This window comes from Abramis brama (assembly GCF_963993115.1).
Source record: "Abramis brama genome assembly, chromosome: 13".
Lineage (NCBI taxonomy): Eukaryota > Metazoa > Chordata > Actinopteri > Cypriniformes > Leuciscidae > Abramis > Abramis brama.
In genome coordinates, this window is record NC_139975.1 from 13,924,245 (window position 1) to 13,950,910 (window position 26,666).

Below are 26,666 nucleotides of genomic sequence, written 5' to 3' on the forward strand. Positions count from 1 at the left end.
GGTTCGCAGGCTTGTTTGTAATGTTGAACAAAGCAACAGGGCATTTACTGATTTAACCTCTGAACCTGTGGCATCATCATTACACACCATTACATGTTGTTTTTAGCTCAAATGATCTAAATACAAACATTTTGTTTCCCTGCAAAATATGTGTTATTTTCATGTGCAATGCAGTCATTTGTTTAATTATTAACACTATAATTTTTAGTATTAGTTTTTTTGTTTTTGTGTTTTTAATCTGTACAAAATGTAAAAAGAATGCATTTTAAAAATTAATGAGTTACTGGCTGCTTTCTACTCATTGTGTACAAAGAAATAAATTTTTATTTGTTGTATACACCTGGTCTGGTTTGTCTTCCTTCAGATGATGGGATATGCTATTGATATCTATTTCTTTTTCTTTTTGCATTTCACTTTTTTGGTGGATTTTTTAGGTTTCGCAGATGATGCTCCTGTTGGTTCCTCGACAATAGTCTTCTCCATCTTAAATTCAGCTGCTGTGTTGCTTCCCTCTCTTTCATCATCTCCAGTTATGTCCGTCTGTCTTCCTTCCCTTGATGCTCCACTGTTTGCATCTTTGTCTGACTTTTCAGGAGACTGTTGTTTTCCATCTGTGATCTCATCTTGGCCATCATTTTTCTTTGTAATGTCATTGGTCAGTGGAGTTTCCAAGTCATTATCGGTCTCTGATCTCTGTGTACTATCTCCCAGCACATTGATTTGGACTGAATCCCTGTCTCTATCTGCAGCCGTATTATCAGTTTTTGCCTTTGATTCTTTCAGGGTCAGAGAGCTCTCGTCCCTTTGGTTCTCGCTTTTTTTCTTCTCATCCTGTTCATCATTATTACCTGCTTTGACATTGCAGCTCTCCTCTGATTTGCAACTGCCGCCTGAATGTCCTTCATCATTTCCTGCCGGCATCTTACTCTCATCTGCCCATGTCACTCCTTTCTTAGTCTTCTTCCCCCTCTTGACCTGTGCTTTCTTATCCCACTTCTCCTGAGTGCTCGTCCAGTAGTTTTTGTTTTCGTTGACGCACTTCACTCTGATGTTCTCCCCCATCTTCTTAATCTCCTGCTTGACGATAGGTTTGAATGTGGGATCGAGTTGCATGACCCTATTGAAATCCCTGCGGGCTTCGTCTTCATTGTATAATGCCGAGTAAGCCCGGGCCCGCTGGTACATGGCCTTCAGATTGTCTGCGGCGGAGATGAAAGCGAGAGAGTGAAGACCAGCCCTGCCACATCACATTGGCTTCATAATAAATAATTCATGCAATAATAAACAGTTTTTGCTCTTTGCATGGAGATACCAAGGGATATCTCAATATGGTGAATGATGCAATTGGCTCAACTTCCTGGATCCACTGACAAAGTGAAGCATTGAGATGTGGTTGCTTATAGGGAGAAGTGGTGTATATTCTAACTGACATTGCTCAAGGCTCTGTTTTTACTACAGACAGTAAAAGAGTGATTGGCTGACTTGCACTGGGTGGTGAAGGAGCAATCTATATCTGCTGCTTAAACACAACCAAATGAGTGTCTATGTCGTAGAGTGCTTTTCAAACCAAAGGCTGCATCCTATTAAGTCTGCATTATCTCTGCTGCCACGTCATCAAGTGCCACTAAAGACTGTCTCAATCTGAATGATCCGTGGAAGGCAGCCTTCGTTTCACGTCCTTCATTCAGCTCATTTTGAAGGATGCATCAAGTGTATCCTTTGCATCCTTAAAATCTTTTGCACACATTCCAGTTCACGAAAATAAACTGATGGAAAACGAGTCTGTACTGCAGCTTGTCTGAGTTTATTATGAAATGTAAGACAAAAATAATATTTTCTGACATGAAAGCATAGATGTTAACTTTTGTTTTGCTGTACATTAATCACTAACACTACACTGCCAATAATGTAAGCCACTGGGAGACCGCAGACGGCTGTCATTCACTGTATTGCATTAATAGAAAGCCAGTTAATATAAAGATTTGTAAAACAAAGTTTTTTTTTTTAAATTATGTTGTAATTGTATTTTCGTGCCGTGACCGTGGGGGCGGGAACATGTGTGACTTATATGCGCACTTACTTGACTGTCTCATTCTAGCGTTTAATGCTAAAGGAGGACACTAGCCTACGAGCCTCAGAAGGACTGGACTAGGAAGGACGCAGTCTTAGTAGGATGGAGCCTTCCGAGAAGCACCCATTCACAAATTCTCTCCCGTGGCCTTATGGGATACTAAAGTGTCCATCGTATGCACACTCCAGAATCTTGCCGGAAGAAATAGGTCATCCGGGTACTTTTTGCCTACTCTTTTATGAGTACTGTAAATTCGGACATACTACTTTTGTCACATACTGTTTTTCGCCTACTATATAGTAGGGAAGTATGTGATTTCAGATGCAGCCCATGTCCTGTGAGTTTAGCTCCAAGCCTAATTAAACACCTGAACCAGCTAATCAAGGTCTTCAGGATTACTAGTAACTTCCAGTTAGGTGTTTTGGAGCTGGTTGGACCAACTCTCTGCAGGAGCGGGGTTTGACACGTGGTGTATGGTGTGTGGCATATATGATTTATATGTAACTGACATGCAAAAATGTATGACCAGTCTTGAAGATAAAAATTAGATGACTAACTGGTAAGACTAGTCTAAACAGTTTATCCAACCGCCCCATATTAATTTCTGCAGTGAATGAGTATATAAGCTCACCTTTATGTTTCTTCAGCAGTTTAGAGTTGAGATCCACCACTTCTTGGTATTCCCCAAGCTCCAGCTTACACTGACTGAGGTTTAGACAGAGTGGCAGACGGACTTTCTCCAGAGACTCCCAGTCTTCTCCTTCATGTTCCACCTCAAAAACACACAGAGAGATAGATATGGCTTAGTGAGCATTGAGTTGCTGATTCCCCATGGGGATTTTTTAGCTTCCCTGTCGTTCCTGCTAAGTAATTTTTGGATCCCCAATGTACATCTCCCCTGGGATATGAGAAGGTATATATTACTATAAGTTCTGAGGAATATGTGAGTATTGCCAGGGAACTGTGCAGCTACAAAGATGTCCTGAATCACTTTTGACAGCGTTTTCTGTAGGTGTTTAGCCCATGTCTCTATGATATTGTCTTTCATAGTGTTCAGATCACTCCATCAAATCCGAAAGTCTGATGAAAAGTGACAGCACACAGCATACTTATCCTAAACAAGCCACACAATTTGAGATTCATTCATGACCATAGTACTTATGGTTCGGTTTTGTTCAAATTTCCAACTGCGCATTAGTAATAGTGATGCTTGAATTAGAAAGCACTACTTGGGTCCCAATAATCTAAAATATTGGGAGGACATATAATAAATGTTATCTGCTTGGCTCATGAATATTAATTAGGCGATGTTACATTCACCCAGTAGTTTTTAGATAAGTGGGCAGTAATTTTTTTTCAGATTACAGCTATAAGCTTTCAGTCCATTACTGAAAGAGTTAGTTCACCCAAAAATGAAAATTCACCCTCATTGTTCCAACCCCGTAAGGCTTTCGTTCATATTCGGAACACAAATTAAGATATTTTTGATTAAATCTGAGAGCCGTCTCACTCCTTCATAGGCTTCTCTGTAACATGAGGGTGAGTAATTACTGACAGAATTTTCATTTTTGGGTGAACTAACCCTTTACTGAAGTAAGAGGCTTCTACATGGTTTTAAATTCCACATTTTATGAGGCTGGCTACAATTCCAAAATTAAGCTCTAAATAATAATATATTATTTTTAAATGGTGGGACTTATCCTCAGTGCCTTCTACAGCTATCAAGTGTGTGACAAACCAGTGCTACATTTCCCAAAAGCATAATGAACCAATGGTAACTAATGTAGCCAATGGTCTCTACGATCAACAATGCTTTTGTGAAATGCAGCCCTGATCATCATTTATCGTTATTTTCAGTCAACAGGCTCACCTTAGTTTGGAGATGATCTACATATTCCAGAGCCTCCTTGAACTTGACAGTCGCCTCAGCGTATTTATGCTCTTTCACAATGAAATTGCCTTCATCTTGAAGCAGCATAATTAGCTGTAGCATCTGCTGCCAGTCCTTGCCCTCGGTCAGAGCGGTTATCCTGCGATTGGCGTCTCCTGCTGAATCTTCACTTTTGGTGTCATGCTTATTTTCCTCTGCTATAGATGGATTCATTCCCTCCTCAGCATATTTGACCTCTTCAGGGGACTGAGAATGTTCCACCTTGCTTTCCTCTTTTGTAGGCATCGCAGAGTTTTCCTCCTCCTCTGATTCCCTTTCTCTCTCTTTCTTCTCTTCAAAGATGTTCCAGTACCTTTCTTTATCCTCCCAGTATTTTTCCTTCATTCTCTCAGAGAGAAGATCCAGTTCTCTATGCACCAACCTAGACAGTGTGATGTCTAGGTTGGCGACCATCTGGAAGTCTTTCCTGGCCTCCCTCTCACTCCACACAGCTGCATAAGCCTTCGCTCGCTTGTAGTAGGCCTTGACACAGTCTGGAAAAGATCATTAATGGGACTTTAATTTGTAAAGTTACTCTTCCTGTTACTCACCTACTAAGGCTATAGTCTTTCTGAAGCTGGTATATGTGTATGAATATACAGGTATTTTCATATGAAGTAGTATTATTCGCTTTCATATCATTAAAAAAGAAGCAATGCTACACATACACCGTTTTAACCCAAGTCGGACACCAAGTACACACTTGAGTGGGCTGGAGAGCCTGGCTAAGATTCCCTATTGATGGCTCTCAACATCTTTCATTTGATCATGCTCCTCTCTAAATCTTTAACTCTGCCGACATTTAACTTCAGACTTCCCACAGCCAACGTCAGCCTCTGGTAAAAACACAGCAGATTCTGTGAGCACATTTCAAAAGGATGTGCTCCCCAGGTGACACACAAGAGAAATAGTAAAGAGAGCAAAAATGGAAGATTTGAACCGAAACAGTCAACAAGGTGTGGGTGACACATGGGGTGCGGCAGAATGAAATGAATACTGGGAATTAGAGGGGACGGGGAAACGGGAGAGTGTCCTCGATAAGGGGAACTGTGCCGGCTGCATATGCATAAGGCTCATTAGGAGAGCTACCCACACTGCCTCTGGAGCCACCGCGAGAGACCATACATCTGTCACTTCACATGCTTCAAGAGGGCTTACACAGACCAACTCCTGTCCCTACCGCTCATGCAGCCAGCCAAGCTTAAACAAACCCAAACCACAGAGGACGGAGATTACTATGCATGCTGCCGAGTACAATTATGAAAGTGAATGCAGTTGGATTATTTATGATAACCAAAAAAGCAAAGGCTAATTCTATAGATGGCCTGATACTAAGCTGATCTACATCACCTCAACTCAACCTAAACGTCTCTGGCTAATTTGTGTTGGTTGTCATTTTCCTGAGTATCCAATGACTTGATGTTGGAAAGTCAACATTGGTTGAGTTTAATCTTGCAAATCCTAAACTGCTTTTGGGGGTCGCTAGCATCATTAGATAACTCATCTTAAATTTTAAACGCCAAATGTTTTGTGATATATTTGTGATGTGTGTATTAATAATAAGCTATTACATAATGGGAGGACTTATGATTTGATAATGATTGAAAATGCTTGAGCAGTGAACTGTTGCCATGGATGCTTCCTTGGGCACTGGCAAAACATCTACTCTGATATGAAGAAATATTACAGCATTAAATGTTGCTTGTAAACAATTTTATTTAATGAGAAAGAGTGCTGCAATACTCTTAATTAGGCTGTTGCTGACGAATGGAAAAATGAGACTACTGAGGTTGACTGGGAGATTAAACGTCATCATGGCAAACAGATAAACTCATCTACTCACTAGTCTGCTTTTACAGCCTCATTATGTTTATACTCTGAAGCTTAGTGGTGGTGATGTTGAAGTCATGTGACGATAAATTTAGCTTTTTACTTCTGTCGATTGCATTTAGGCTTCAAAATGTATAAAAGCTGGGTTTACTTGTCAACAAAATGTGTAAGAATCATAAAACTTTTCTTGATCATAGAGCTTATTTTATGCAATAATCCAAAAGCTGATTGTTTTTTTGTCGAGGGAACCAAGGTAAAGCTAACTTCTGTGTTGTCCAACAAAAACATATAGGCCTTGTCTGAAATCCCATACTCTGAGTTGGTACTTATTTTGAATAAGTAATTACTCCACAGCTGCTAAAAAAAGTATGTCCTATATAATATGAATGTGTGTAGCATGAATTTACTCCACACACTTCATTATGTCGCTTCACTGCCATTCACAAGGCCTCATGGGATAGTAAAGTGTCCATCGTATGCCCACTTCAGAATCTCAATGGAAGTTGGAAGTTGCCTATACTTTTATGAGTACTGTGAATTCGGACATACTTATTTTGGCACATTCTGTTTTTCACCTACTATATAGTAGGGAAGTATGCGATTTCGTCCGCAGCCATAATCCCTGGCTACTTCTGAATGTCTGTCAATGGGAAAAGATGGTGTAGTTACAGCATCTACAAGCAGGGAAATGAGACCATGCTAACCAGCCAATCCTTGACCATTTGGTTTATACTAAAAATTCTTTACCTTTGTGTTTATCCAGGATCTCTGTTGTATGTTCTATGACCTCGTAATATTCCTCCAGTTCTAACATGCACTGGCAGTAGTTCAGTGCCAGAGGAATGATAAGCCTGCCCAGATTAATGTAGTCCTCATCTCCTGGCATCTCCTACACCAGAAGGAAAACAAACTCAGCTGCACTAATCAGATGCTTTACTGAATGTTATCTTGAAGCTTTCTCTACATAACCCCCATGTCATACAGATTTTCTTTTACCCTGGATTGGACTGTACGCAGCAGAACCACAGCCTCCTGATACTTCACTGCAGCTTCACGGAACCGACCCTGCTTGACCAGAGCATTGCCCAAGAGATGCAGCGAGGGCACAGCCTTTAGCTTCTCATCCTTCTCCATCATCCAAGACTCGCGCTGGTAAGAGAACGGGTCGCCCACCTGAGGAAGATAGAGAATTGGAGCGTGCTCGTCTCGCTTGGTTGAGGATTGAAAACACGGTCTGAGAATTGGGAACAGCATTTCTTTCCTGGCGTGTAGCACTTGATTGTGTAACATTCTGTTACGCTGTTTGGGTTGCAGTGAGATATCTCTTGATGGTGGAGGAGTGGAACTAGAATGAGTGTGTTGTTGTGCGAAGGTGCGTGTATGTATTTGCTTGTTTTCTTTGCTCTATGTGAACCCACCGAGATTAACTCCATGATGAATATTAGAGGCTGAGGTGTCCTCATTATTTCATCGAGCTCCGGAAAACCAGTGGAGTGGTAGTGAAACACGTTTCCCATGCCACACATGTGTCTTTGGCCATCCAGAGGGTCCTTTCCCTGAGCAGCCAGTCGCATCCCTTTTGACACGATGGGATAAAGGCCTGTGTGCTAAGTATATAAAAGAAAAATATTATCACATGCCAGTGTTTCCCACTGAACTACCTAGCATTTTTCTACTATTTTTGCAGCAATACAGTACTATCAGTGCAAAACACTAAACCTAACTGTGATATGGACATCACTGAAAATAATGCTAATGAATAGTGACTTTGTTTATTATACTGATTGACAGATGTCAATCGATTCAGCTCAGACTGATTTAAATCGGTAACCATTTTTTTTTTTAAAACTGTACATTTAAAAGAAAAAAAAAAACAGCTACACTGTTTGCAATGTATATTTTTGATTCACTCAGAAGAGTAATTTGTTCAGGAATCAGACTACCCGGGCCTGATCATGCTGTATTGTTTTAATTACAGCATGAATAATCATTTTGATTGTGAATCGGACTGTATGTTTTTGCTATTATTTTGTAGCACATAGTGTGTTTCAGTTGCACCACTTTCAATACATGCCACAAACTCACATTCACAGCTTCTTTTTGCCATGGCGCTGAAAGATTCAGCAGAGGGGGAGCATTACAGTAAACATAACGTGACCTTTTGATCAACTTTTTTCTACACCAACCATCTAACTAGAATCTTTAGTCTCATTTGACTTGCAGAATAGATTATTTATTTGCTTTCATGTGTTTGAATAAAAACAGCAAATGAGAATGTTAATGGAAAATAGAGTAAGCTGCAAAATACATCAGATATATATATATATAAATATATATATATATTCTCCTCCATCCTTATGTGAAGATTAATTAGCTCTTTCCCCACCAGCATTTTTGATAATCTTCACAAAAATGTCATGGTCCCCAGATTATTTTCTTATATTAATATCTGAACATGCAATATATCAAAAGAAAGAACAGGCCATCTCCTTTTAAACAAACAGTTCAAGCATTCTTTTTTTATCAACACTTGAATGTGGTTGAAAGTTTCATTAAAAGAAGCTATATTAATCAAAAAGCCTATTTTTCCCCCCAAACAAAACATGCATAAGCAATGCTTTTATCTGCTCCTTTTTTGCCTGCGTTTTTGGGGAGGCACGACAAGAGGTTTAGTTTGATTTCAAACACTTACAGTGGCATCACACCAAAACTCTGCCACCTCTCCAATCCTCATGGAGGTTAAAAGCACCTCCCACACCTCCATCTTGAACATCCTCCCCACGAAAATCTCTGTGGGAAGCTTATTTTTGCGACTGTCGTCAATCACAGTTCTTTCAAAGTTGTCCAACAGAGTCTGGTAGTGGAACACCAGCTTTGTGGGAAGGAAGGCAGAGAGGAGAAAAGAGAGGGAATAAAAACAGGATTAAGAGAAAGCAGAGATATTTTTCCTGCTTAGTACACCATACACATCTTGTAACTTGCTACATGTTCATATATGTTGGTGAGAGAAATTCAGGGTTTCCAAGCAGGCCAGGAAGTCTTTTTCCTTATGCCATCCTAATAGCTTCATTCCTATTCCAACTTTGTCTTCATTATAAGACATTTAAATGTATAGTCTTTTTTGAAGTATACTGATGGAGACACCTTGATGGAACGAGAGCACACAGAGCGAATACAAAGCACAGCTGGTAAATGGAGAGATTAATGTTGGCATTGTCATGGAAAATGTTTGTCATTCTCTCCAGGCTGAGGGCCATATGGCTGGACAAGTAGGGGGGAGAAAAGTCACCTGGCACAGATACGGTGTTCCTCAGCTGCTGTCAAAAATGATAGGTTGCCAAACTTCTGTGCAATTATATGGACCAAATGTTTTGTCATTCTAAAACCATTTTATCACCAATAGAATTAAGCTACAACCATTTCTAATCAAAAAAGTGGTTTAACATGAACCCATCCAAACAAATAACCAATCAAAAGCATTATCCAGGACCATATATGCATCATACCTTAGTTCCCTTCGGAAAATGTGGCAACGGTCCTCGACCTCCATGCAGAATCTTCTTTTTTACTCCAGGATGGTCAAGCAGATACGTCTCCTCCATTTTAAACTCTTTTGAAGAGTGTTTCTTTATTGAATCAGACTTTATGTCCTGTAGCCTGTGAGAGCTGGTCCTTGGCAGTGTTAATTAGCAATCTGAGAAAGGGAGACAAATCACACCCTGCAGCCCAATGCTGCCTGGCTGCTTTCTGACAGATGGCTGGATTACCAGGTTGAGGATAGCCACTTTAATCTGCCTTGGCTAATCCTTCAACCCCCCTGAATCTTCAGTATAATCCCCTGTAAGAAGTGAAGGGATGGGTGACCAGAGAGCGGAACTCAGAGTATGGAGACAGTCGAGATCATTCTAGAAGGCAATAGAGTTCAGTAATCCCAGGAGTTTGCTAATATAATTCAGTGGGAACTACTGCAGACAGAATGATCTGGAAGTCTCTAGTACGATTTTCCAGTTTATTGACCTCTGCTGAGCAGAAGAAACTCACCAGAAGAACAAAACTTTATTTCAAATATGAATTTATTTGAAATACTGCAGTTAACTAAAAAATGTTTATAGTGTATCCAACATGAAAAAAGTACAATACACAATCTTATTTGAGAAATCAAAGAAACTTTTGTGATGAGGCATCAGTCAAATATATTGATAACTATTTTAGAGTCTCACAACACAAATGAGATGTTTAAATTCAGCTAATACATGCAGTAGAGTCAAATCTGTCATGTGTTCAGCAGACGCCTCTGGTCATAGTCTTTGTATTGCAGTATCTTGGCAATCGTGAGCATCACTTCTCGATCAGTGAGTCCAGCTGTTCTTGAAGGGAGGCCAGCTGTTGGAACAGAATAGCAGTGATGGATGGCTAGCAGTAGGGATATAATTGAAGGCTAAGTGCAATATGTTCAACAACACCTCCAACGTTGTTACTTTTTCCAGTAGGCCATTTGTCAGTTTAGGCGAAACAGTGACAGAAGAAACTGACATTGGCCAAGGGTTACTAAAAAAATTACATATAATAATAAAAAAGAAATAAACAAACAAAAAAGTAAAGCATGTATATTTATCAAGATCTTTTACTCGCCAATATTAGATATGGAAAGTAAACCCACTAAGCTCAATGGGAATAAGTCACTGATTGTGCACGCTTCATGTTTTCGATTCACTAAAAAGAACTGGTTCATAAGAGTCATTTGTTTGTGAATCACAATGCACTGGTCAAAATGGTAAAGAATCCATATTGAGAACATTCAAATCGTGATTAATCTAACAAATATTTATAACCCGTTTCAAATGCATGCAGGTTTTGGGTTCGTATGCAAGCTCACCTGTTCCATCTCTTGTTCCTCTTGATGAATCATTCCATTCAAAGCACCCTGGAAGCGATCCTGTCGGGGAGAAGCAAAGAGAGACTTTATCTAGCTGACAGTACGCTGTTTTGATGCTAGCCGTTTGTAAATGTCTTAACTGCTTGTACAAAGATCTATGTGAATTATGACCCTGTGAATGGAGCTCAGACGTGCATGACCTTTCCCTGTCCGCTGTGACTGTAATGACCGCGGACAAATACAGATAGCTTAGTGCACACAGTTTAACTGAAGTGACACTGTTAAACCACACATTTGACCCCATTTCGCAGTGTCTAAATCCTCCAAATGGAGCAGTTGCCAGAGCAATGAATTCTAAGGTTTTTTGGTGAGTTATGTAAAAGCAGCTAAAGGCAGACATGTAATATTTATGCCTTAAAATTATGGCAGAAAAACTTGCTTTCTTTGGATTTATTCAAGGCCATTTCAAAGAGCTGTACTGCACAAAAACAGTGTCACCAAGGCTATGCGTTTACATGATGTAGCATGCCAGAGAAAGTGGAACGCTACATCATTTAGTGCAGGTAAACGAAAACTCACCCTCAGAGCTTGATTTTCCACCTCCATGATCAATTTCTCCTGTTGCTTCTTGCGGGCACGGGTTTCCTGGAGCCTGGCCTTCAAATTGTTGATCTGCACCTGGTACTCCATTACTGTAGATCAAATAGAGATTATGAGCCCTATACATGAGCCCTAGTTAACATGCAATCAGTTTAGTCACAGGCCTAATTTAGTTGATGTCATATTGAGCTCTCTTGTACCTTTGAGAGCTAGTTAATCTGCAAATGCTCATGTAATCTAAGGTTCCAATTATCTGTGAATCCTTCACACTCTAACCGCACAACCCTGCATAAATACTAAACGGCACCTCTTATGTTCTGCACTCTCAGAGACTGAGAATTCAAAAAGGCTTATACAACTACATATGAGAAAACACCTTTGTGGTTAACCTATAAGAATTGACTGATTATTTATCATATCTGAAATAATCTTGACGAATGCGGTACTTGACTTGCATTGTAAAACATAAAGCATTTATAACAAATACCATTTATAACGGATGCGATATCATTTATCAAGAAAAGTGTCTCGTGCTATACTGAAACAAGATTTCTAGCTAAATGATTATTGAAGGTGATTATTGTAGGTCCTTGAGCACTGTGTTCCAAGATGGCGCCTGTGTGTTTGGCTTGCCGTCTGTTGCTCTCGTGTTTTCTTCTCTGGTTGTCTGCTGTGTCTTTAACCTGCTGTACGCTTCTAGTATACGACCGTCAAGCTCTCCTAGACATCAGGAGACATCTCTGTTGTAGACTCGTTCACAAACTCTCACACCTTGGACGTGGACTGCCCCTTCTACAAATCCTACGAGTCGCTCAGAACGATCATCCCCCACGGTATCCGCTCAACATCTCGCAGAGAAAGCAAAGGAGGAAACGAGGAATCCGCGGAGGATACATCGCGAAACTGAGGGTAAAACTGAGGGCTCATTTACGAGCTGGTATTCACTCAAATTCTTCGCTCAAATCCTCTCGGTGCAGCTCTGCTGCCTGGCGCCCGCTGGATGCGGTTTACCGGTGCGGTCCTGTTTTTCCCCTACACCCGAGTCCTGTCGCTTGGGCTGATCTCCACAGAGCTGACCTCTGCTCCCGGCAACAAGGAGTTAATCACGAAAATCTGCGCTCATCGTCTTCATCTCCTGTCACTATTCCTCCACCTAAGATGGCATTAATAAATGCCCGCTCAGTGGTGAATAAGACCTTTTTATTAAATGACTAATACTCATCTCATAACCTGGATTTTATGTTCATCACAGAATCCTGGATAAAGTTTGATGATTTAACACCCTTCTCAGAATTGGTTCCAGCTGACTGTAAATTTTTTAACTCTCCTCATCCGAATGGACACAAGGGTGGGTTTATACATTTTTTAAATATCTCTCAAATGTGACTGCTCCCCTTAAGCCTCACAAGTGCAAGCCAAAATCTGAACTGTGGCAAAACTCTGACACTCGTCACCAAAGACAAATTTGTAGAAAGGCTGAACGCAAATGGAAACGGGCTACTTGTCTCATTCCAAATGTTCAAAGACTCTCTAACATCATACCAGAATGCTGCTAAATCTGCGAAAGCTGCTTATTTTTCTAACTTATTGAATCCAATCACTCTAACCCAAAGGTTCTGTTTTCAGTCATTCAGTCTGTTGTAAATCCATCTGTTAACACATTGTCTGTTGCCTCAGATGCTCTATGTGAAAACTTTTTTATTAACAAAATCACTAACTTAAGTCTTAGTGTCTGCCCTAATTTAACTGTCCCCCCAATCTTGACACCTGCTTCTGGTTTTTGGGAGGTTTTTGATCAACCTCCAGACACTGAAGGACGTGACTGTCAAGCTCAAACCTTCATTTTGTCCTAATGATATCATTTACCCAAGATTTTTTAAATGAATCATTGATCTCTTATCAACAAGTGTCTCAAAGCAGGCTCTGTTCCTGCCAATCTTAAAGAGGCTACGGTCACTCCTCTGCTCAAGAAGCCTTCACTAGATCCTTCTGTTTAAAAAAAAAATCGGCCTATCTCTGTCTCACCTTTCATTTCTAAGCTATTGGAGAAAATTGTGCCGGATCAACTCCAACACTTTTTGTCAAATAATTGTATAAGGTTGTTCAATCTCCGCCCTCCTGAGAGTGTTAAATGATATTTATCTCTCCACTGATTCCAGAGATACTGTGGTTCTTGTTCTCTTAGATCTTTCAGCAGCTTTTGATACCATTGACCACCCGACTCTATCTAGACTAGATTCCAATCAAGAGAAACAACCCAGTAGCGATAAATTCTCTTCTGCTTTGCTTAGAGGAGGTTAAAGCATGGCTAGCCTAAAATTTCCTCTTTCTAAATGAAGACAATACTGAGGTATGACCACATCTCTCCGATTCTCAAATCTCTACACTGGCTGCCAGTTCGACAGAGAAATTTTAAAATTCTACTCTTTGTTTTTAAAACTCTACATAACTTAGCTCCTGCTTATCTCTCTGAACTTGTTCATCCTTACACTCCGTGCAGAAGGCTAAGATCCTGCGACCAGGCTCTGCTGGTAGTCCCTCGTGTTAGACTCAAGCGTAGAGGGGAGAGTGCATTTGCGGTGGCAGGGCCTCGACTCTGGAACTTAGAACGGCCCCAACCCTGTCTGTCTTCAAGTCTCTGTTAAAATCCTACCTGTTTTCTTTAGTATATTGATCTCTATTCTTAGGTTGTTTTTACTATTTTATATTTGAGTCTAATACTGTTTTGCCACTCCTGTCTTTCCATTCTATATTTGAGTCTGATACTGTTTTGCCACTCCTGTCTTTCCATTCTATATTTGAGTCTGATACTGTTTTGCTACTCCGGTTTTAAGGTTGCTCTTAGCTTTGCTGCTTTTATTTGTGTTTTATGTGTTATTATGCAGGTATTATTTTCTTATTATTTATCTGGTTGTTCTGTAAAGCACTTTGGTCAGCCTAGTGGCTGTTGTAAATGTGCCATATAAATAAAGTGAACTTGAACTTGAACTAAATAAGGTAACTCTATAGCTAAACCTTTTCCTTTGAAGAATATGTGAACAAAACACACAGTGGCAGAGCTCTGAGCAGCATGGCTCATTTTTGCCGGTTAAGTGCCAATGTGTGTGGGATGATGTCAAGGTCAGGCATGTCTATCACTTACTGGCATGGGTAAAAACACCACCAGACAACCGGTACACCCATCTGACCTAAATACCGCAGCAGGCTCATCATTCAAATGCAAATCTAGGGCGGCTTTTGTTTGCCTGCCGGTCTGCCAGCCTGTGATACTGAATTGTGGTTTTAAATTGGGCTTGAGCTGCTGTCCTGACAATGCACTGTAATTGATCAGACAACTTGTGTACCGCCATCCTACCGATCTGACTGTTCCGGTCATTCTCGTCTCTGTCTCCCTCTGTCTCGTTCAGTTTCTCGTGGAGCTGCCTGACCATGTCATCTTCAGTGTCCATTATGTTAAGGTCTTCGTCCTCGTGCCGTTCGCCCTCCTCGTCCTCATCCTCACTGCTGCTGCTGATGTCGTTGAAGATCTCGCGTAGCTCGTCATGTTGAACTACATTAGGATAAAACCATGTTAGACAGAGAAAGATGTATCTATAAGGCAGACAGACTTGTGTTCAGATCATTCACCTGAAGAGCCGTGACCCTTGTGTCCTGAGGTTCCAGGTGAAGACTCCAGGTTGGACAGTGATAAGCTGTTGTCAGGTTCTTTGGTCTCATCCTCAGCAATCACCTCCCATCCTGACCACAGGGTCAAGGTTCATATATCAATAATCCCTTTATGTTTTCATCCTCTTAGTTTTGGCACCGGCCTATTCTGCTGTTTTTTATACCCACTGGTGCTGCTGAGCTCCACAAATTTATATGTGACTCATGCCACATTTTTCCTGTAATGCTGAGCTGAAACAACTGAAAGTCTTGCACAGTCCCTCCATTTAATTTGTGAGCAAGTCTGCCACCTGGTGGTAAGGCTTAGTATGACAGTAACTTAACAATGCTCGATCCAACATTAGTAATGACATTAGCATCTAGATTTGTTGTGACACAGGGTTTGCGCCAACAAAACATGACAGGTAAACAAAAGCAAAAAATAAAGGATACGAACACCGACGGCTTCGGCGTCTGTGCTCAAGAGCCTCTTCACCTCCTTTTCCACATCAGGAGACTCGATGTACTGCAGGATAAATCAGATTAGAATTCAGCTCTAAGGAACACAATCTCAAAAACTGCATGCACGCATTCAGATGCACACATAGTACTAATGGTAGAGGCTGGCTGCATGCCAGAGAACACATTAGCGATTAAAAAAGGAACCCAAGTCAATAGCTAGCTGCAACGTAGCGGAGATTTATTCAAGAGTCAGAGAGAAGAACCTGCCACTAACTCCCCTGCTGTCACTTCAATCAAATGAACAGCCAGATTGCTTTCCTGCAAACCTTGGTGGCAAATGAAGATGGAATGCTTTATTTATATGCAAATCTTAGCTTTTACCATTAATTCATTTCTTTTTTCCTGCAAGAGCAAACATTTTTTCTTAACTAGAACTGGTAAAGGATTGCAGAATCATCAAAAAAACAAAAACAATCTAAGGAGAAAAAAAACAACAACAACAACAGCAGAAGCTGGAAATGCGAGAGGAAAACCAACTGAGGTTACCTTCTTCTTCGCTGTCTTCCTAAACCGCCTTTTCCTTGTGTTCTTCAGAGGAAGGGTAACTGGAATGAGACAGATGTAATTTGACATTAAATAGTTTGAATCATTCTAGTACTGATAGGCTGTCTCCTCCACATTCACTCCAAACCAAGAGTGGGAGGTACTTACTGCCATGGTTCCAAACAAATTTCTTGTCTTTGTCCTTGTCTTTCTTTTTACTTTTGGAGTCTGTAGTACCCGTGGGCTCCTCTAGAGGAGGGTAGAGGTCTCCATCCAGCGTGCACACCAGCATCTTAAACAGAAAGTCAGAGGAATTAATAGAGATGTGGCCTTGTAGATGTGCTGAAGCTCATTGGGAGACTGCAAAGGGGAAATGTAATGCCAGACACCCTACGAAAGTTATCAAGTTATAACAAAGGTCTTACCTGACAGATATCAGCGGTCTTATACAGGGTCTTTTTGTCAACCGTTTTTAATGACTCCAGAATGCAGGGTAAATCCACTAGTTTACATGCTAAAGGGACACGATCCACACGTACAATCCCATGGCGACCATCAGCTAGGAATATATATAACAAATTCCATGAGCAATATTTTTGCAAAAGAAATTGATGACAGACTGTAATATCAGTTTTATAAAATGTAATATGCTGAAGTAAATAAAGTGTTTCTTTGTTAAATTTTGTCAACAGTGCTTACCATGCAACTCTATAGAAAGTCTGTCTTTTATGTTCATGCTGCTAGACTGGGCGATCCGTCTGACTGTAGAGGCATACTCCTAAAAAACAAAGCATCGTGCCATTGAATCAAACAATTCCTATAATGTTCACAAATTTAAATCAATTTAGATTAAATCAATAAAGAAAAAAAACTTGTTTTTTACTCTACAGACTGGAATTATTTTGTTAGATTGAACAGTACTGGGGGGTATTCCAGAAAGCAGGTTATCTTACCGTCAAACATACCCTGATTTGGTTGACTAAACCAAACCTTGCTTATTTGAGGTATGCTGGCTCCAAAAACAGTCCGGGAGTAAGCAGAGTATAGACCTTATTCAGAACAGCGCCATCTTTGATTTTTAATGGGAATGAAAGCGAGGCTGTGAGGGACATACATGCATCTCTTCAATGGGCTGTACTGTTATTTAATGTGTTTTTGGATTGTTCTGCTCATGAAACACTGGGAAAATATCTTTCCAAGAAATTTCAGATGACAAAAAACTCCCGACAATATAAGATGTTGAAAATTGTAAGTAATCTTGGAGCTTTATACAGCTTTTTACAGCGGATACCATTGGAAACACAGCAAGTCTGTCCCTCTCAGCCTCGCTTTCATACCTGTCATGGCGCTGCTCTGAATAAGGTCTATGTTCATGGTTAACACACCAGACATTCTCAACAGAGCAACGAATCATTAACATTACCTTGTTTTAATAGCGCTTTATATATCGATATAACGATATATAGGATATATAATAATATTGTGCGCAATCTGTCACGCCCACTGGAGCATCATTAATAAGGCACGCATGCGCTGAACACCTGAAGTAAACTAACCCTGGCTGGAACAGAACCTGCACCGGAGGTTATGTTCAGAGAGTAAGTTGCTATGGCTAACGTTACTTACATACTCTGAAAGTTAGCAGCTACCTCAGTTTTTGGAACCGAAAGTTGAGGTTATCCGCTTACCTTTTCACACGTAAGTTATTCTGGCGGACCCCCAAGCGTGAGTTTTTCAAGGCGACCGTTATTTTGAACGTATCACGTGACACACCGCAGCCACTGAATGACTGATGATCCGCTTTTATTTCATTTTTCCATTTTTATTAAAATATTAACACATTTTTCAGCTATAGCATGACATATCTGATATTCCGATTGTCAAATATGTGCAAGTGGATGTGTTTTGTTGTTTAAACACCGTTACTAAAAGGGTTTTAACCTTTCATTTAAACACCGCTCTCAGCAGCGCGGGCGGTGTCGTATGTTCGCTAACAGAATACCACTGCTCACATATTATTTAAAACTTCTTTTTACTCCAAAGCAAAAAAGGAAAAAGAACTTCGCCGTGAGTATATCAGAGCCGTTACAGTGTTTCCCACAATGTCCTTTGAGCATTGTGATAATTGTGGTCTGTCGTCTGCATGTAAATACAGCAACAGAGCCCTGACTTGACTAGAATGACACTACGTGACGCGTCTATATTATTTAGTAACACTTTACAACAAGGTCCATTAGTTACAGCTCTTTCTCATTAGTTAACGTAAACTAACAATGAGCAATATATTTGTTGCAGTATACTGTATACATTAAATGTTCTTAACGTTACACTGTTCATTCTTAGCACAGGGCCATTAAATAATATAAACAGATACAACTTTTGATATGTATTAGCAAATGTAAAAATCAATATTAAATAAGATTAAAAAATGCTTTAGGAGTATTTTTCATTGTTAGTTCATGTTACTTATTTATGTAGTTAACTAATGTTAACAAATGGAACTTTATTGTAAAGTGTTACTTGTTTGCTACTTGTGTAATAACATGTTGTTACTGACCTTATAGTTCTTGAGTTACTATACTTATAAATGCATAATTACGACTCCTATCAAACAACATTCTCAAGTGACCAATTATTCAAATGCATTTTTTTATGGAATTGTTCTGGGAGTGTACACATTACTCATTGATTTTAAATACTGGCTTTCACTAATATAGGTGAGGTAAATGAAGAAACAAACTGACCTGAGGAAGCCGCAGAACAAACTGACTCTCCAGCTCATGAGGAGCATCTTCTTTGCTTTTGGAGCCTACCTTTCCCACTGAAACAGAGAACGGTCATGAAATAATACTTACTGGCTCACATTTATAAGAGGATAATGAGGTTTTGTAGATGCCTTCACACAAAAAACTATACTGAACAAAATGTTAAAACATGGGCTTTGGAATATACCACGGTAGTAGTACAGGATTACCACGATCATGTACCATGGTATTTTAAGGCAGGGTCTTTCAAACTGGTGCCTGGGGACCGGCAAGAGTGTGCTAGTGGGTCCGTGGAAAAGTTTAGAGAAAAGCAATGTAAAAAAAATATAAATAATAAAAAGATTATAACTAAACAAACATATGTGATCATTATAAATGCTAGTAAATAAATAATAAATACATTTTAATTTACATGAAATAAATAAACAAAAAAATTATTCAAATAATACATATAAAAGTACAGTACAACAGAGAACAGAAAAAACACAATGCAGCGTAATAGACACATTTATAATATTATTATTTTTCCAGAGTATTAATTTGGACTATATAATTTAAAATATATAACTTTTACATTTTAGGATAAGGGTCCCCTGCATGGGAATGATCATATTTTGGGGTCCTTGGCACCTAAAAGATTGAAAACCCCTGTTCTACGGTACTTATCATGACAGCACAGTTTTACTTGTTCAAAACATAGTAATACCATGGTACTTTTGTGTTAGTAGAAGAGAGAAATAGAGGGAATTCACGAATGTATGCATGTATGATACCTTTAGCTTTTGAAGTCATCTTTGCCTCCTAACGTTAATTCTGCACAGAAAGGGAAAACAAGACAATGTTTTTATACTGACAACAAGGGAGTGTGCAAATTAATAAAACGTGTGCAGAATATGTACAAGATTGTGAAAAGAAGGTAAACCCTTTTTAAGGAATAATAGTATTATCCAAGGGTGACAAATGGTAAAAGTATAACAAAATAAGAGCGTGTTCATAAAAAATACTCACCTAGACCACCGAGAAGCTAACAGGCTAACGCTACATATACCGGCTATCTCATAATGGCATCAGATAGGAATAAATGTTTAAAAAAATCGTTTCTTTAAAATATCCAGAGCATAAAATGATTGCAATAGTAAAGTTATCATGAATTATAAGACGGATTTTTTAAGAGAGAAGCTAAAATGGTAGGCTACTAATGAACTGTTTTGCGGAAGCTCAGAGCATGTTTGCGCTTCAGCGCCACCTGCTGTATCGTTGTGTAAAAGCAGCTACACATTGAAAACGCGGCTTACACTAGATTCTAGAACATGACCGCTTAAGTCTATTTACACAATTTCTAGAAAATGTGGTGACATGGTATTTTTTTCGGTGAACTTTTATAGTGTAATAATAATTCCATTATTATATAAAACGCAGAGTTAGAGCATTTCACATGAATGAATACATAAAAAACAGCTTAATATACATCGTCCCATATGGTCTAGCGGTTAGGATTCCTGGTTTTCACCCAGGCGGCCCGGGTTCGACTCCCGGTATGGGAAGTACCGTTTTAGTTTACGTGTAAATTTCGAGAAAATAATTAGCTAAATGATTCAGCTAAATAATTAAACAAAAACAAAGCAGCTAACTGCTTGGAGGCGATCAAGTAGAATAATGTTTAATGCAATAAATTTTTTATTTATTTTTAAAATTGCTGTTACATTATTTTATTAAATATCAAGTAACCAAGCTTTTGTCACTAATGTGTGTTACGCGTTTTTATATCATTAAGAGTGGGTAAAGATATATACCACTATATTTTTTACTGCACTGATACATTTGTTTGGTTTTAATTTTTTTCTTTCTTTTTTTTAACAATAACAATGCAAGCCTGAATTACTATCTACAAAGTACAGGTAGGGTAGTTAAAAAATAAGGGTCAGTAAATTGTGTTTAAAATAACAACAACACACACACAAAAAAAGATTTATGAAAAAGATAATTGAGTAAGTCTAAATTAGATTTATTTATATATATATATTATTTTGGTAACACTTTAATTTACAGTGTCCTTGTTACACATGTTACATGTACTTACCATAAATTATGCATAATTACATGTAACTAACCCTCAAACCAAATCATAATCCTACCATAGGTCTATATAGTAAGTACATGTAGTTGCTTAATATTACTCATTACTTTAATCTATAATTACACTGTGACAATGACACCTTCAAATAAAGTGTAACCATTATTTGTTTTTACTAAAATTCAAGGGAAATTCGCTAAACATTACTTCCTAAAAGATGTGGAATTATTCTGACTCATTCTGTAAATCCCAAAGATAGGCTATTCATGAACAGAATAGTTAAAAGGGAGAGATGAAGTGGTTATAGGTAATGTATTATGGTCTAAAAATATTAACTCAGTGCTAGTAAATGGGAAATGTGTAGTTTGTATCTTTGTAAATGTTGAAAATGAAATGGGACAATACTACCGATTCCAAGGAAGTGCCAAAAGGGTCTTTTTTATTTATGTATTTATTTATTTATGTTTTTGTTTTGTTTTTGAAAGTCTGTCTGAGCACAATATATCAAATTAAGTATAAATAAGTAAATCCCCTGACCACAAACAACACTAGTATTACCCTTGAATTCCCCAAACAGGCTATTCCGATAATGGGCGGGGCAGACTGTGTCCTTTAGGGGTCATCTGCAATTTTTGACATCACAAATTAACGCGCAGTGTTGTTAAGGGACTGTCTCAATTTGTTCGATATAACACATTAACGCTCACTCACCTGCGGGACAAGGACAGTATTCAGCCAACATAGAAAGATCGCCTCATAACAAAGACAATATTTTTACCGCCATTATCACTTTAACCCAAATAATTTGTAGCCTATATCCGATATTATACGTGCAATGTTACTCTGGATTAAATTGTTTAAATGCAAGGTGCTGATAAAATGTTAACTGAAGGAACAACTGGAGATGTCTCTCATTTTTTGTCTATGCCGTCCATAACCCAATGAAAATGAGCAAAACTGTAAACACTGCTCACACAAACAAATTTTTGATTGGTCGGCAAGGTGCCGACGTCACCCATCCCATCTGCAACCCCGAAAGACGCGTCACTTCACTGATTACATGGGAGCGTTTTCGCTTGACGCGTCGCTCGCCTGCAGTGTAGATGCGGAACGCTGGACCAATTGCTTTCGAGGGAAAATGTGAGCGCAAGGAATTCCCCACGCATTGAAAACAGTGTAACCTTATGTTAAGCAAAAGAAAGCGACGAAACTCGCTCATAGCTTCAAAAACAATGCGCTTTTAGAAGACTCTGTCTTTGCCAAAGTGGATAAAGTCACTTCTATTTAACTGGACTGCATCGGGGAGTAGGATTCGGACGATGACAGATTGCTCAGGGATTGTTTCACTGAAATGATCTAAGTGTTTCTATCACTTACTTAACCTTGAAACATGTAAATTATGGCACATTAAGATGAAGGTAAGCGTTTGTAAAGTGTGTACCATCTCTCTAACTTGGTCATGTAATTGCAAAAGCTTTTACTTAAGATTTTATAGTTGTTATGCACTTTTTAAAGTTATTTCTCAAAGCATATAGGTGCATTTCAGATGTAGGATGTCTTTTAGAAGTTCTTCTTATTGTAACGGTGACTGCGCAATGTATTTGAATGTACAAGCATTGTTTATTTCATTCAGGTTAGGGGAAGCCACTTGGATTTGCTGACATTCTACTAAACCAACATGTTGTCATCATTCTGATCTTATATGACCGTTCTGATCTGAATAGCCCCTAGGATAGCTTGACCTACTGCTCTGTTGTACCCATCTCCCATAACTGTGCACTGAGTTGTTCCAGCATGATTACAGACATGTGACCATAATGACTGGTTCAGTGTGAGAATCTCTTGTCTCAGGCTGACGTCGCTGGTCAAGACACAGTAAGGGCTTCACATGAGTGTGAACAATCAGTTTTCCAGTCCTCAGTGCTTGGGCTTGTGGTGCATCCGCGTTTTCATCCAGACCAGCACTCATTTGTGGATGTTTATATTTAAAACTGGTTTGTCTTTGTGTCTTTATCACTACTTGTGACCGGGATAAGAAATTAGCCAAGGCTTAGGGCAAAAATGCCACAGAGTGAATAAAATGCCCTTGATGTGTGGGCAAAAGTGATCAGCTTATGTAAAACATATTCTAGCAGATTGCATATTGTCGTCACATTTTTTGTATTTGATGTTTATTGTTTTTTATTTATTAAATAAGGGTTTAAGTGCCTTGAACCTCAAATCCTAGTTCTTCTTCCAACTTAGCTTCTTCCAATATGTAGCCATTCGTGTGTAATTTCATATTGTAACAGAGTATCAAATCCATCTGCTGGTGCAGATGAGACTCCCATACTCATTTGCCACAAAGTAGTCTTTCCTTCATTTGTTTTCTTTATTTGTGGCTTGATGTCTCACCCATTGTCTATTTGTCTATTTGTCTAAATGTTTGCCAGATGTTTACATTTTTGGGGGGGATACAAAGCTCCCCTGTGAGACGTGCATTTTGAAGAATCTCTTTGGCTGTAGTGTTCTCAGCATTTGGCCATTGGGTGGTGCTGAGGTCAGGGAGTGCTTGTTTTCTCCTGCTTTGGGAGTATGTGATATTAGTCAGCTCGGTTGATCCAGAAATGCTATCAGCTGGTTCTGATACCCCCTCCCATTACAACATCCCCCCTCCCTAGCCCTCACACACCCTAGAGGCCTTTAGATAGCTGGAAATTCCAGTCTTCTGAAACTAATTATCCTCAATGAGAGGCTCTAAATATACCCCTAGTTGGTGCTGTCTTGACTCTTTTCTTTTAGAAATACAGTCCCCTTTTCTCCTTATGACTTTGTGTCTCAGAACTCATGCCCAATGACCCTATTGTGGCTTTGAACTGGAGAGCCAGAAGGCACAAAGGGGCTTTCAGATGCTCTTACTGCTTCTTTTAGCAGATGAGGCACGTGGCTAAGATAACCCAGAATGACAATGAGAGGTATGTGGGAAGCCTCTATGTAGGGAACATCCCCAGTGCTGGAATATGTGGCCATGACAGTGACTCCCATCTGCCCACCTTGGAATATGCAGCCAAGTCAAGGAAAGTTAAAAAGGGCAGATTGACCTAACTCGTAACACTCTGCTCTTGGTCTGATGGTATATAGAAAGAAAATCACATGAGATATGACTTAATGGGCTGGCTATTGATTTGTCTCCACATTTGAAGACATCAGTCTTTATAAACTTGGCTTCCAGGAACTGCATCTACAGGGCATCATCAGCTGAGAGCTTGCTGCAACATGAGCCGCCTCTGCAGACAGACTACAAGCATCGGCAAAAGATATCTGGAGTGTGCTAGGACAATGTGCATAAGATGACACCTCATTTTTTCTGTGGGAAAGACTTCACCAAACACACAGCATGTGCAAAAATGTATTGACATTGTCTATTGAGTAATTTCTCAAAACTGAGTAATATTTCAGTTCTAGAACAATGACAAGAACAAAACAAATGTTATGTCTCTGTAGATTGGGTGGGCGAAATGTAAAGTCCATAGGCTTCCACAAGGTGGTGGTGTTCATATATTGAGCTCAACAACACTAAGGATGACCCAAGATCAATTTATAGAAATGTCACTTGGCTTTTTGGGCCTGAGCGCTGCCACTGAAACCGATTGGTTAATTCTGGACATCCGTTTTTATTTCTTGCCAAGGTTTGGTTTTCTGTGATGCATTCACCATTGTTGTTGCAAATTCCTGCAAAGATAATGTTATCAAGCTTGCTACAGTTGGCAAGCAACAACATTTTTTGTTGAAAATGCAAAAATGATTTTTGACATCGAATCAACAGTGAAAATGTGTTGAAAACTAAAGACAAATAAGTGAAATTGTGGTGTTACGTTATATCCGTGTAATTTCCTACTGTCAAGAAAATAAATATTGATAAAAAAGTTTGTAAACTTTTTTTTGTTAAATATATTAACCCCATTTGTTTAAAAATATAAATATTTCTAGCAAGTATAAATATACATTGCTAAAAAAAAATCAATTGCGCAGAACACAAAATCATTGCCCTGATGACACATTATATTAAATAAGTAGACACAAATCAGGATTTTCTTATTAGTCATTAGTTTCACTGTTTGTAATATTAGTTCAGTTAGACAGATATTAGACAGTTCAGTGAATACCCCAAGTTGTTGCTGTCCTTCACTCTGTTAATTATTCATGTCTTAACATTTTTATTAGAAAATAAACATGGAATAGAGAAGTTAGGGACTTTTTGTTTATATATTGTTTCTTATATAAATTACTGTCGAGAAATAGTTCTTAGTAACTCAAGAGGATGACATCAAGTCATCTTGGTGTGACGCCTGATGCATCTCCTTACCAAATTAGCATGACTAATTTAGAAAGAAATCTTGTCCCCTGTTTTCTTTCACATTAGATTAATAGAATGATATATTTAGGTTAGAGGAAAGTCATGCTGCTGTAACCTTGCTGTACAGATGGCAGTAGCCAAATATGTGGTAGTCTCATTAAGCATAGAGATACAAGGACGACTGCTTTTGTTTTGACTAAGGAAAGAGAAATATGGAAAGCTTGGGTATTTTTTAGCCAGGCACGTCTTATTGCTGATGTCGGTAAGAGCTGGATTTGCTCTCCAGTGACAGAATTGTTAATATAGAGACAGTTTTGTAAAATGCCAAATAATAAGTTACCTATTATCTATTATCTATCAATGAAGTTACGTTCATGTTTTCAGGTCCCAAAACGTCATTATTTCAGTAGACCTCAAATGACATTATAACATTTGTTTTTCATTAAAAGTCAATGTGTGAAAGAAGTGACGTAGGTCAGATGTGTAAATGTTGAGATTTAGATGGTCCATTAAAGTAGCAGATGTGACTAATTCTTCCAGCTGATTTACAATTGAGAGTAAAAACTGTCTAATGTGTGAAGTATAACGGCACGTTAAATGGGAGTCTGTTAGTACTGCTCACCATTGGCAGAGCGACCATTCAGCGACTGTCTCGCTAGACAGGGAAAGAATAAAGCAATCAAAGTAAAATGTACTTGTACATGTACTTTGTAGCTATTTAATTATTTATTTTGATTATATTTCAAAAGCCAATTTCAGAACAATTGGTCTTTCTTTCATCCCTCAGGCTTGGATTTAAATAATTTAAATAGATTGAGACATTAGGTATTCATCTAATGTCTGGTCCTCAGAGAGAAAACATATCATTTGACCATTTAAGCTCTAAAACAGACCCCACAACCATCATTAGCGGCTCAGCTTTTGTTGTATTTCACTATAATGTGAGTAAAAGGCACAGGCACTTTCACAGTCTGAGATAAATGACGAGTTAGACTGATAAAGAATTAGTTTATTTTAAAGAGTGTCAACTGTCTCTGTGTTGTTAGATTGTTTTTTTCACCCCTCTTTGCTCTGGTCAATACTTTCCATCCACAGATGTGTGATTTGAACTGTGTGGAATGTTGGCCTTGCTCTTTGAGTAATGTTTAATTGGTTGAGGTTTTGTGAGGATCGTATACTATCTGGCAAGAGGTAGAAACTTTCTTCTGTAGACCAAATAATATTTATCTCATATCATAAAGAGATAATGCAGAAGACATTGATGTCTTGATTGCATTGTTACACCATTAATGGTGTAACCTTGTAGATTTTCCTTTCACATACCTGATTGTAGTAATCTTGTTAACTGTATCCAGCACAAACAACCTATCCAGATTTCAAAATACATTTTAAAGGGACTGTTCAAAAATTATTATTTTTTTTCCTGTTGTACACAATTTATATTTTAAATAATCTTGCCCTCAGCCATAGCATTCAAATGTTGTTTGCATGTGTGCACATTTAAAAATAGCTCTTCTGACATTCTAAAAATGTG

At 38.9% G+C, this 26,666-nt stretch overlaps 3 protein-coding genes across 3 annotated transcripts in view; 1 reads left to right on the forward strand and 2 right to left on the reverse strand.

Moving 5' to 3' along the window:
* Nucleotides 1–303: 303 nt before the first annotated feature.
* LOC311095459 (uncharacterized protein) lies at nt 304–9,751 on the reverse strand. Its single transcript, XM_084133975.1, has 8 exons — nt 9,338–9,751; nt 8,524–8,703; nt 7,250–7,438; nt 6,828–7,004; nt 6,579–6,720; nt 3,942–4,495; nt 2,703–2,844; nt 304–1,199 (listed from the first exon to the last, which is right to left on the reverse strand). Exons 1-8 carry the CDS (start codon nt 9,431–9,433, stop codon nt 388–390), a joined length of 2,292 nt encoding a protein of 763 aa, XP_083990101.1. The 5' UTR covers nt 9,434–9,751; the 3' UTR covers nt 304–387.
* Nucleotides 9,752–9,814: 63 nt separating this feature from the next.
* taf7 (TAF7 RNA polymerase II, TATA box binding protein (TBP)-associated factor) lies at nt 9,815–19,970 on the reverse strand. Its single transcript, XM_084132242.1, has 13 exons — nt 19,731–19,970; nt 19,496–19,535; nt 18,702–18,778; nt 16,657–16,735; nt 16,383–16,516; nt 16,126–16,249; nt 15,961–16,019; nt 15,406–15,478; nt 14,935–15,045; nt 14,663–14,857; nt 11,287–11,399; nt 10,708–10,767; nt 9,815–10,214 (listed from the first exon to the last, which is right to left on the reverse strand). Exons 2-13 carry the CDS (start codon nt 19,512–19,514, stop codon nt 10,170–10,172), a joined length of 1,089 nt encoding a protein of 362 aa, XP_083988368.1. The 5' UTR covers nt 19,515–19,535; nt 19,731–19,970; the 3' UTR covers nt 9,815–10,169.
* Nucleotides 19,971–21,281: 1,311 nt separating this feature from the next.
* Nucleotides 21,282–26,666, forward strand: part of elf1 (E74-like ETS transcription factor 1) — a 43,915-nt gene continuing 38,530 nt past the window's right edge. Inside the window, exon 1 of the mRNA XM_084134098.1 lies at nt 21,282–22,214. The gene's annotated coding sequence lies outside the window, so the exon portion shown is untranslated. The remainder of the gene's footprint in view (nt 22,215–26,666) is intronic.

Excerpts from the sequence above, each read along its gene's own strand:
- LOC311095459 (XM_084133975.1), bottom strand. The coding sequence starts at position 9,433 with ATGGAGGAGACGTATCTGCTTGACCATCCTGGAGTAAAAAAGAAGATT. Across the intron at positions 2,845-3,941 it reads TAGATCATCTCCAAACTAAG|GTGGAACATGAAGGAGAAGA; the intron begins GTGAGCCTGTTG and ends TGTGTTTTTGAG. Across the intron at positions 1,200-2,702 it reads ACTGCTGAAGAAACATAAAG|ACAATCTGAAGGCCATGTAC; the intron begins GTGAGCTTATAT and ends TCTCCGCCGCAG.
- taf7 (XM_084132242.1), bottom strand. Across the intron at positions 16,736-18,701 it reads TTGTTCTGCGGCTTCCTCAG|GAGTATGCCTCTACAGTCAG; the intron begins GTCAGTTTGTTT and ends TTTGTTTTTTAG. Across the intron at positions 14,858-14,934 it reads CAAGGGTCACGGCTCTTCAG|TTCAACATGACGAGCTACGC; the intron begins GTGAATGATCTG and ends ATCCTAATGTAG.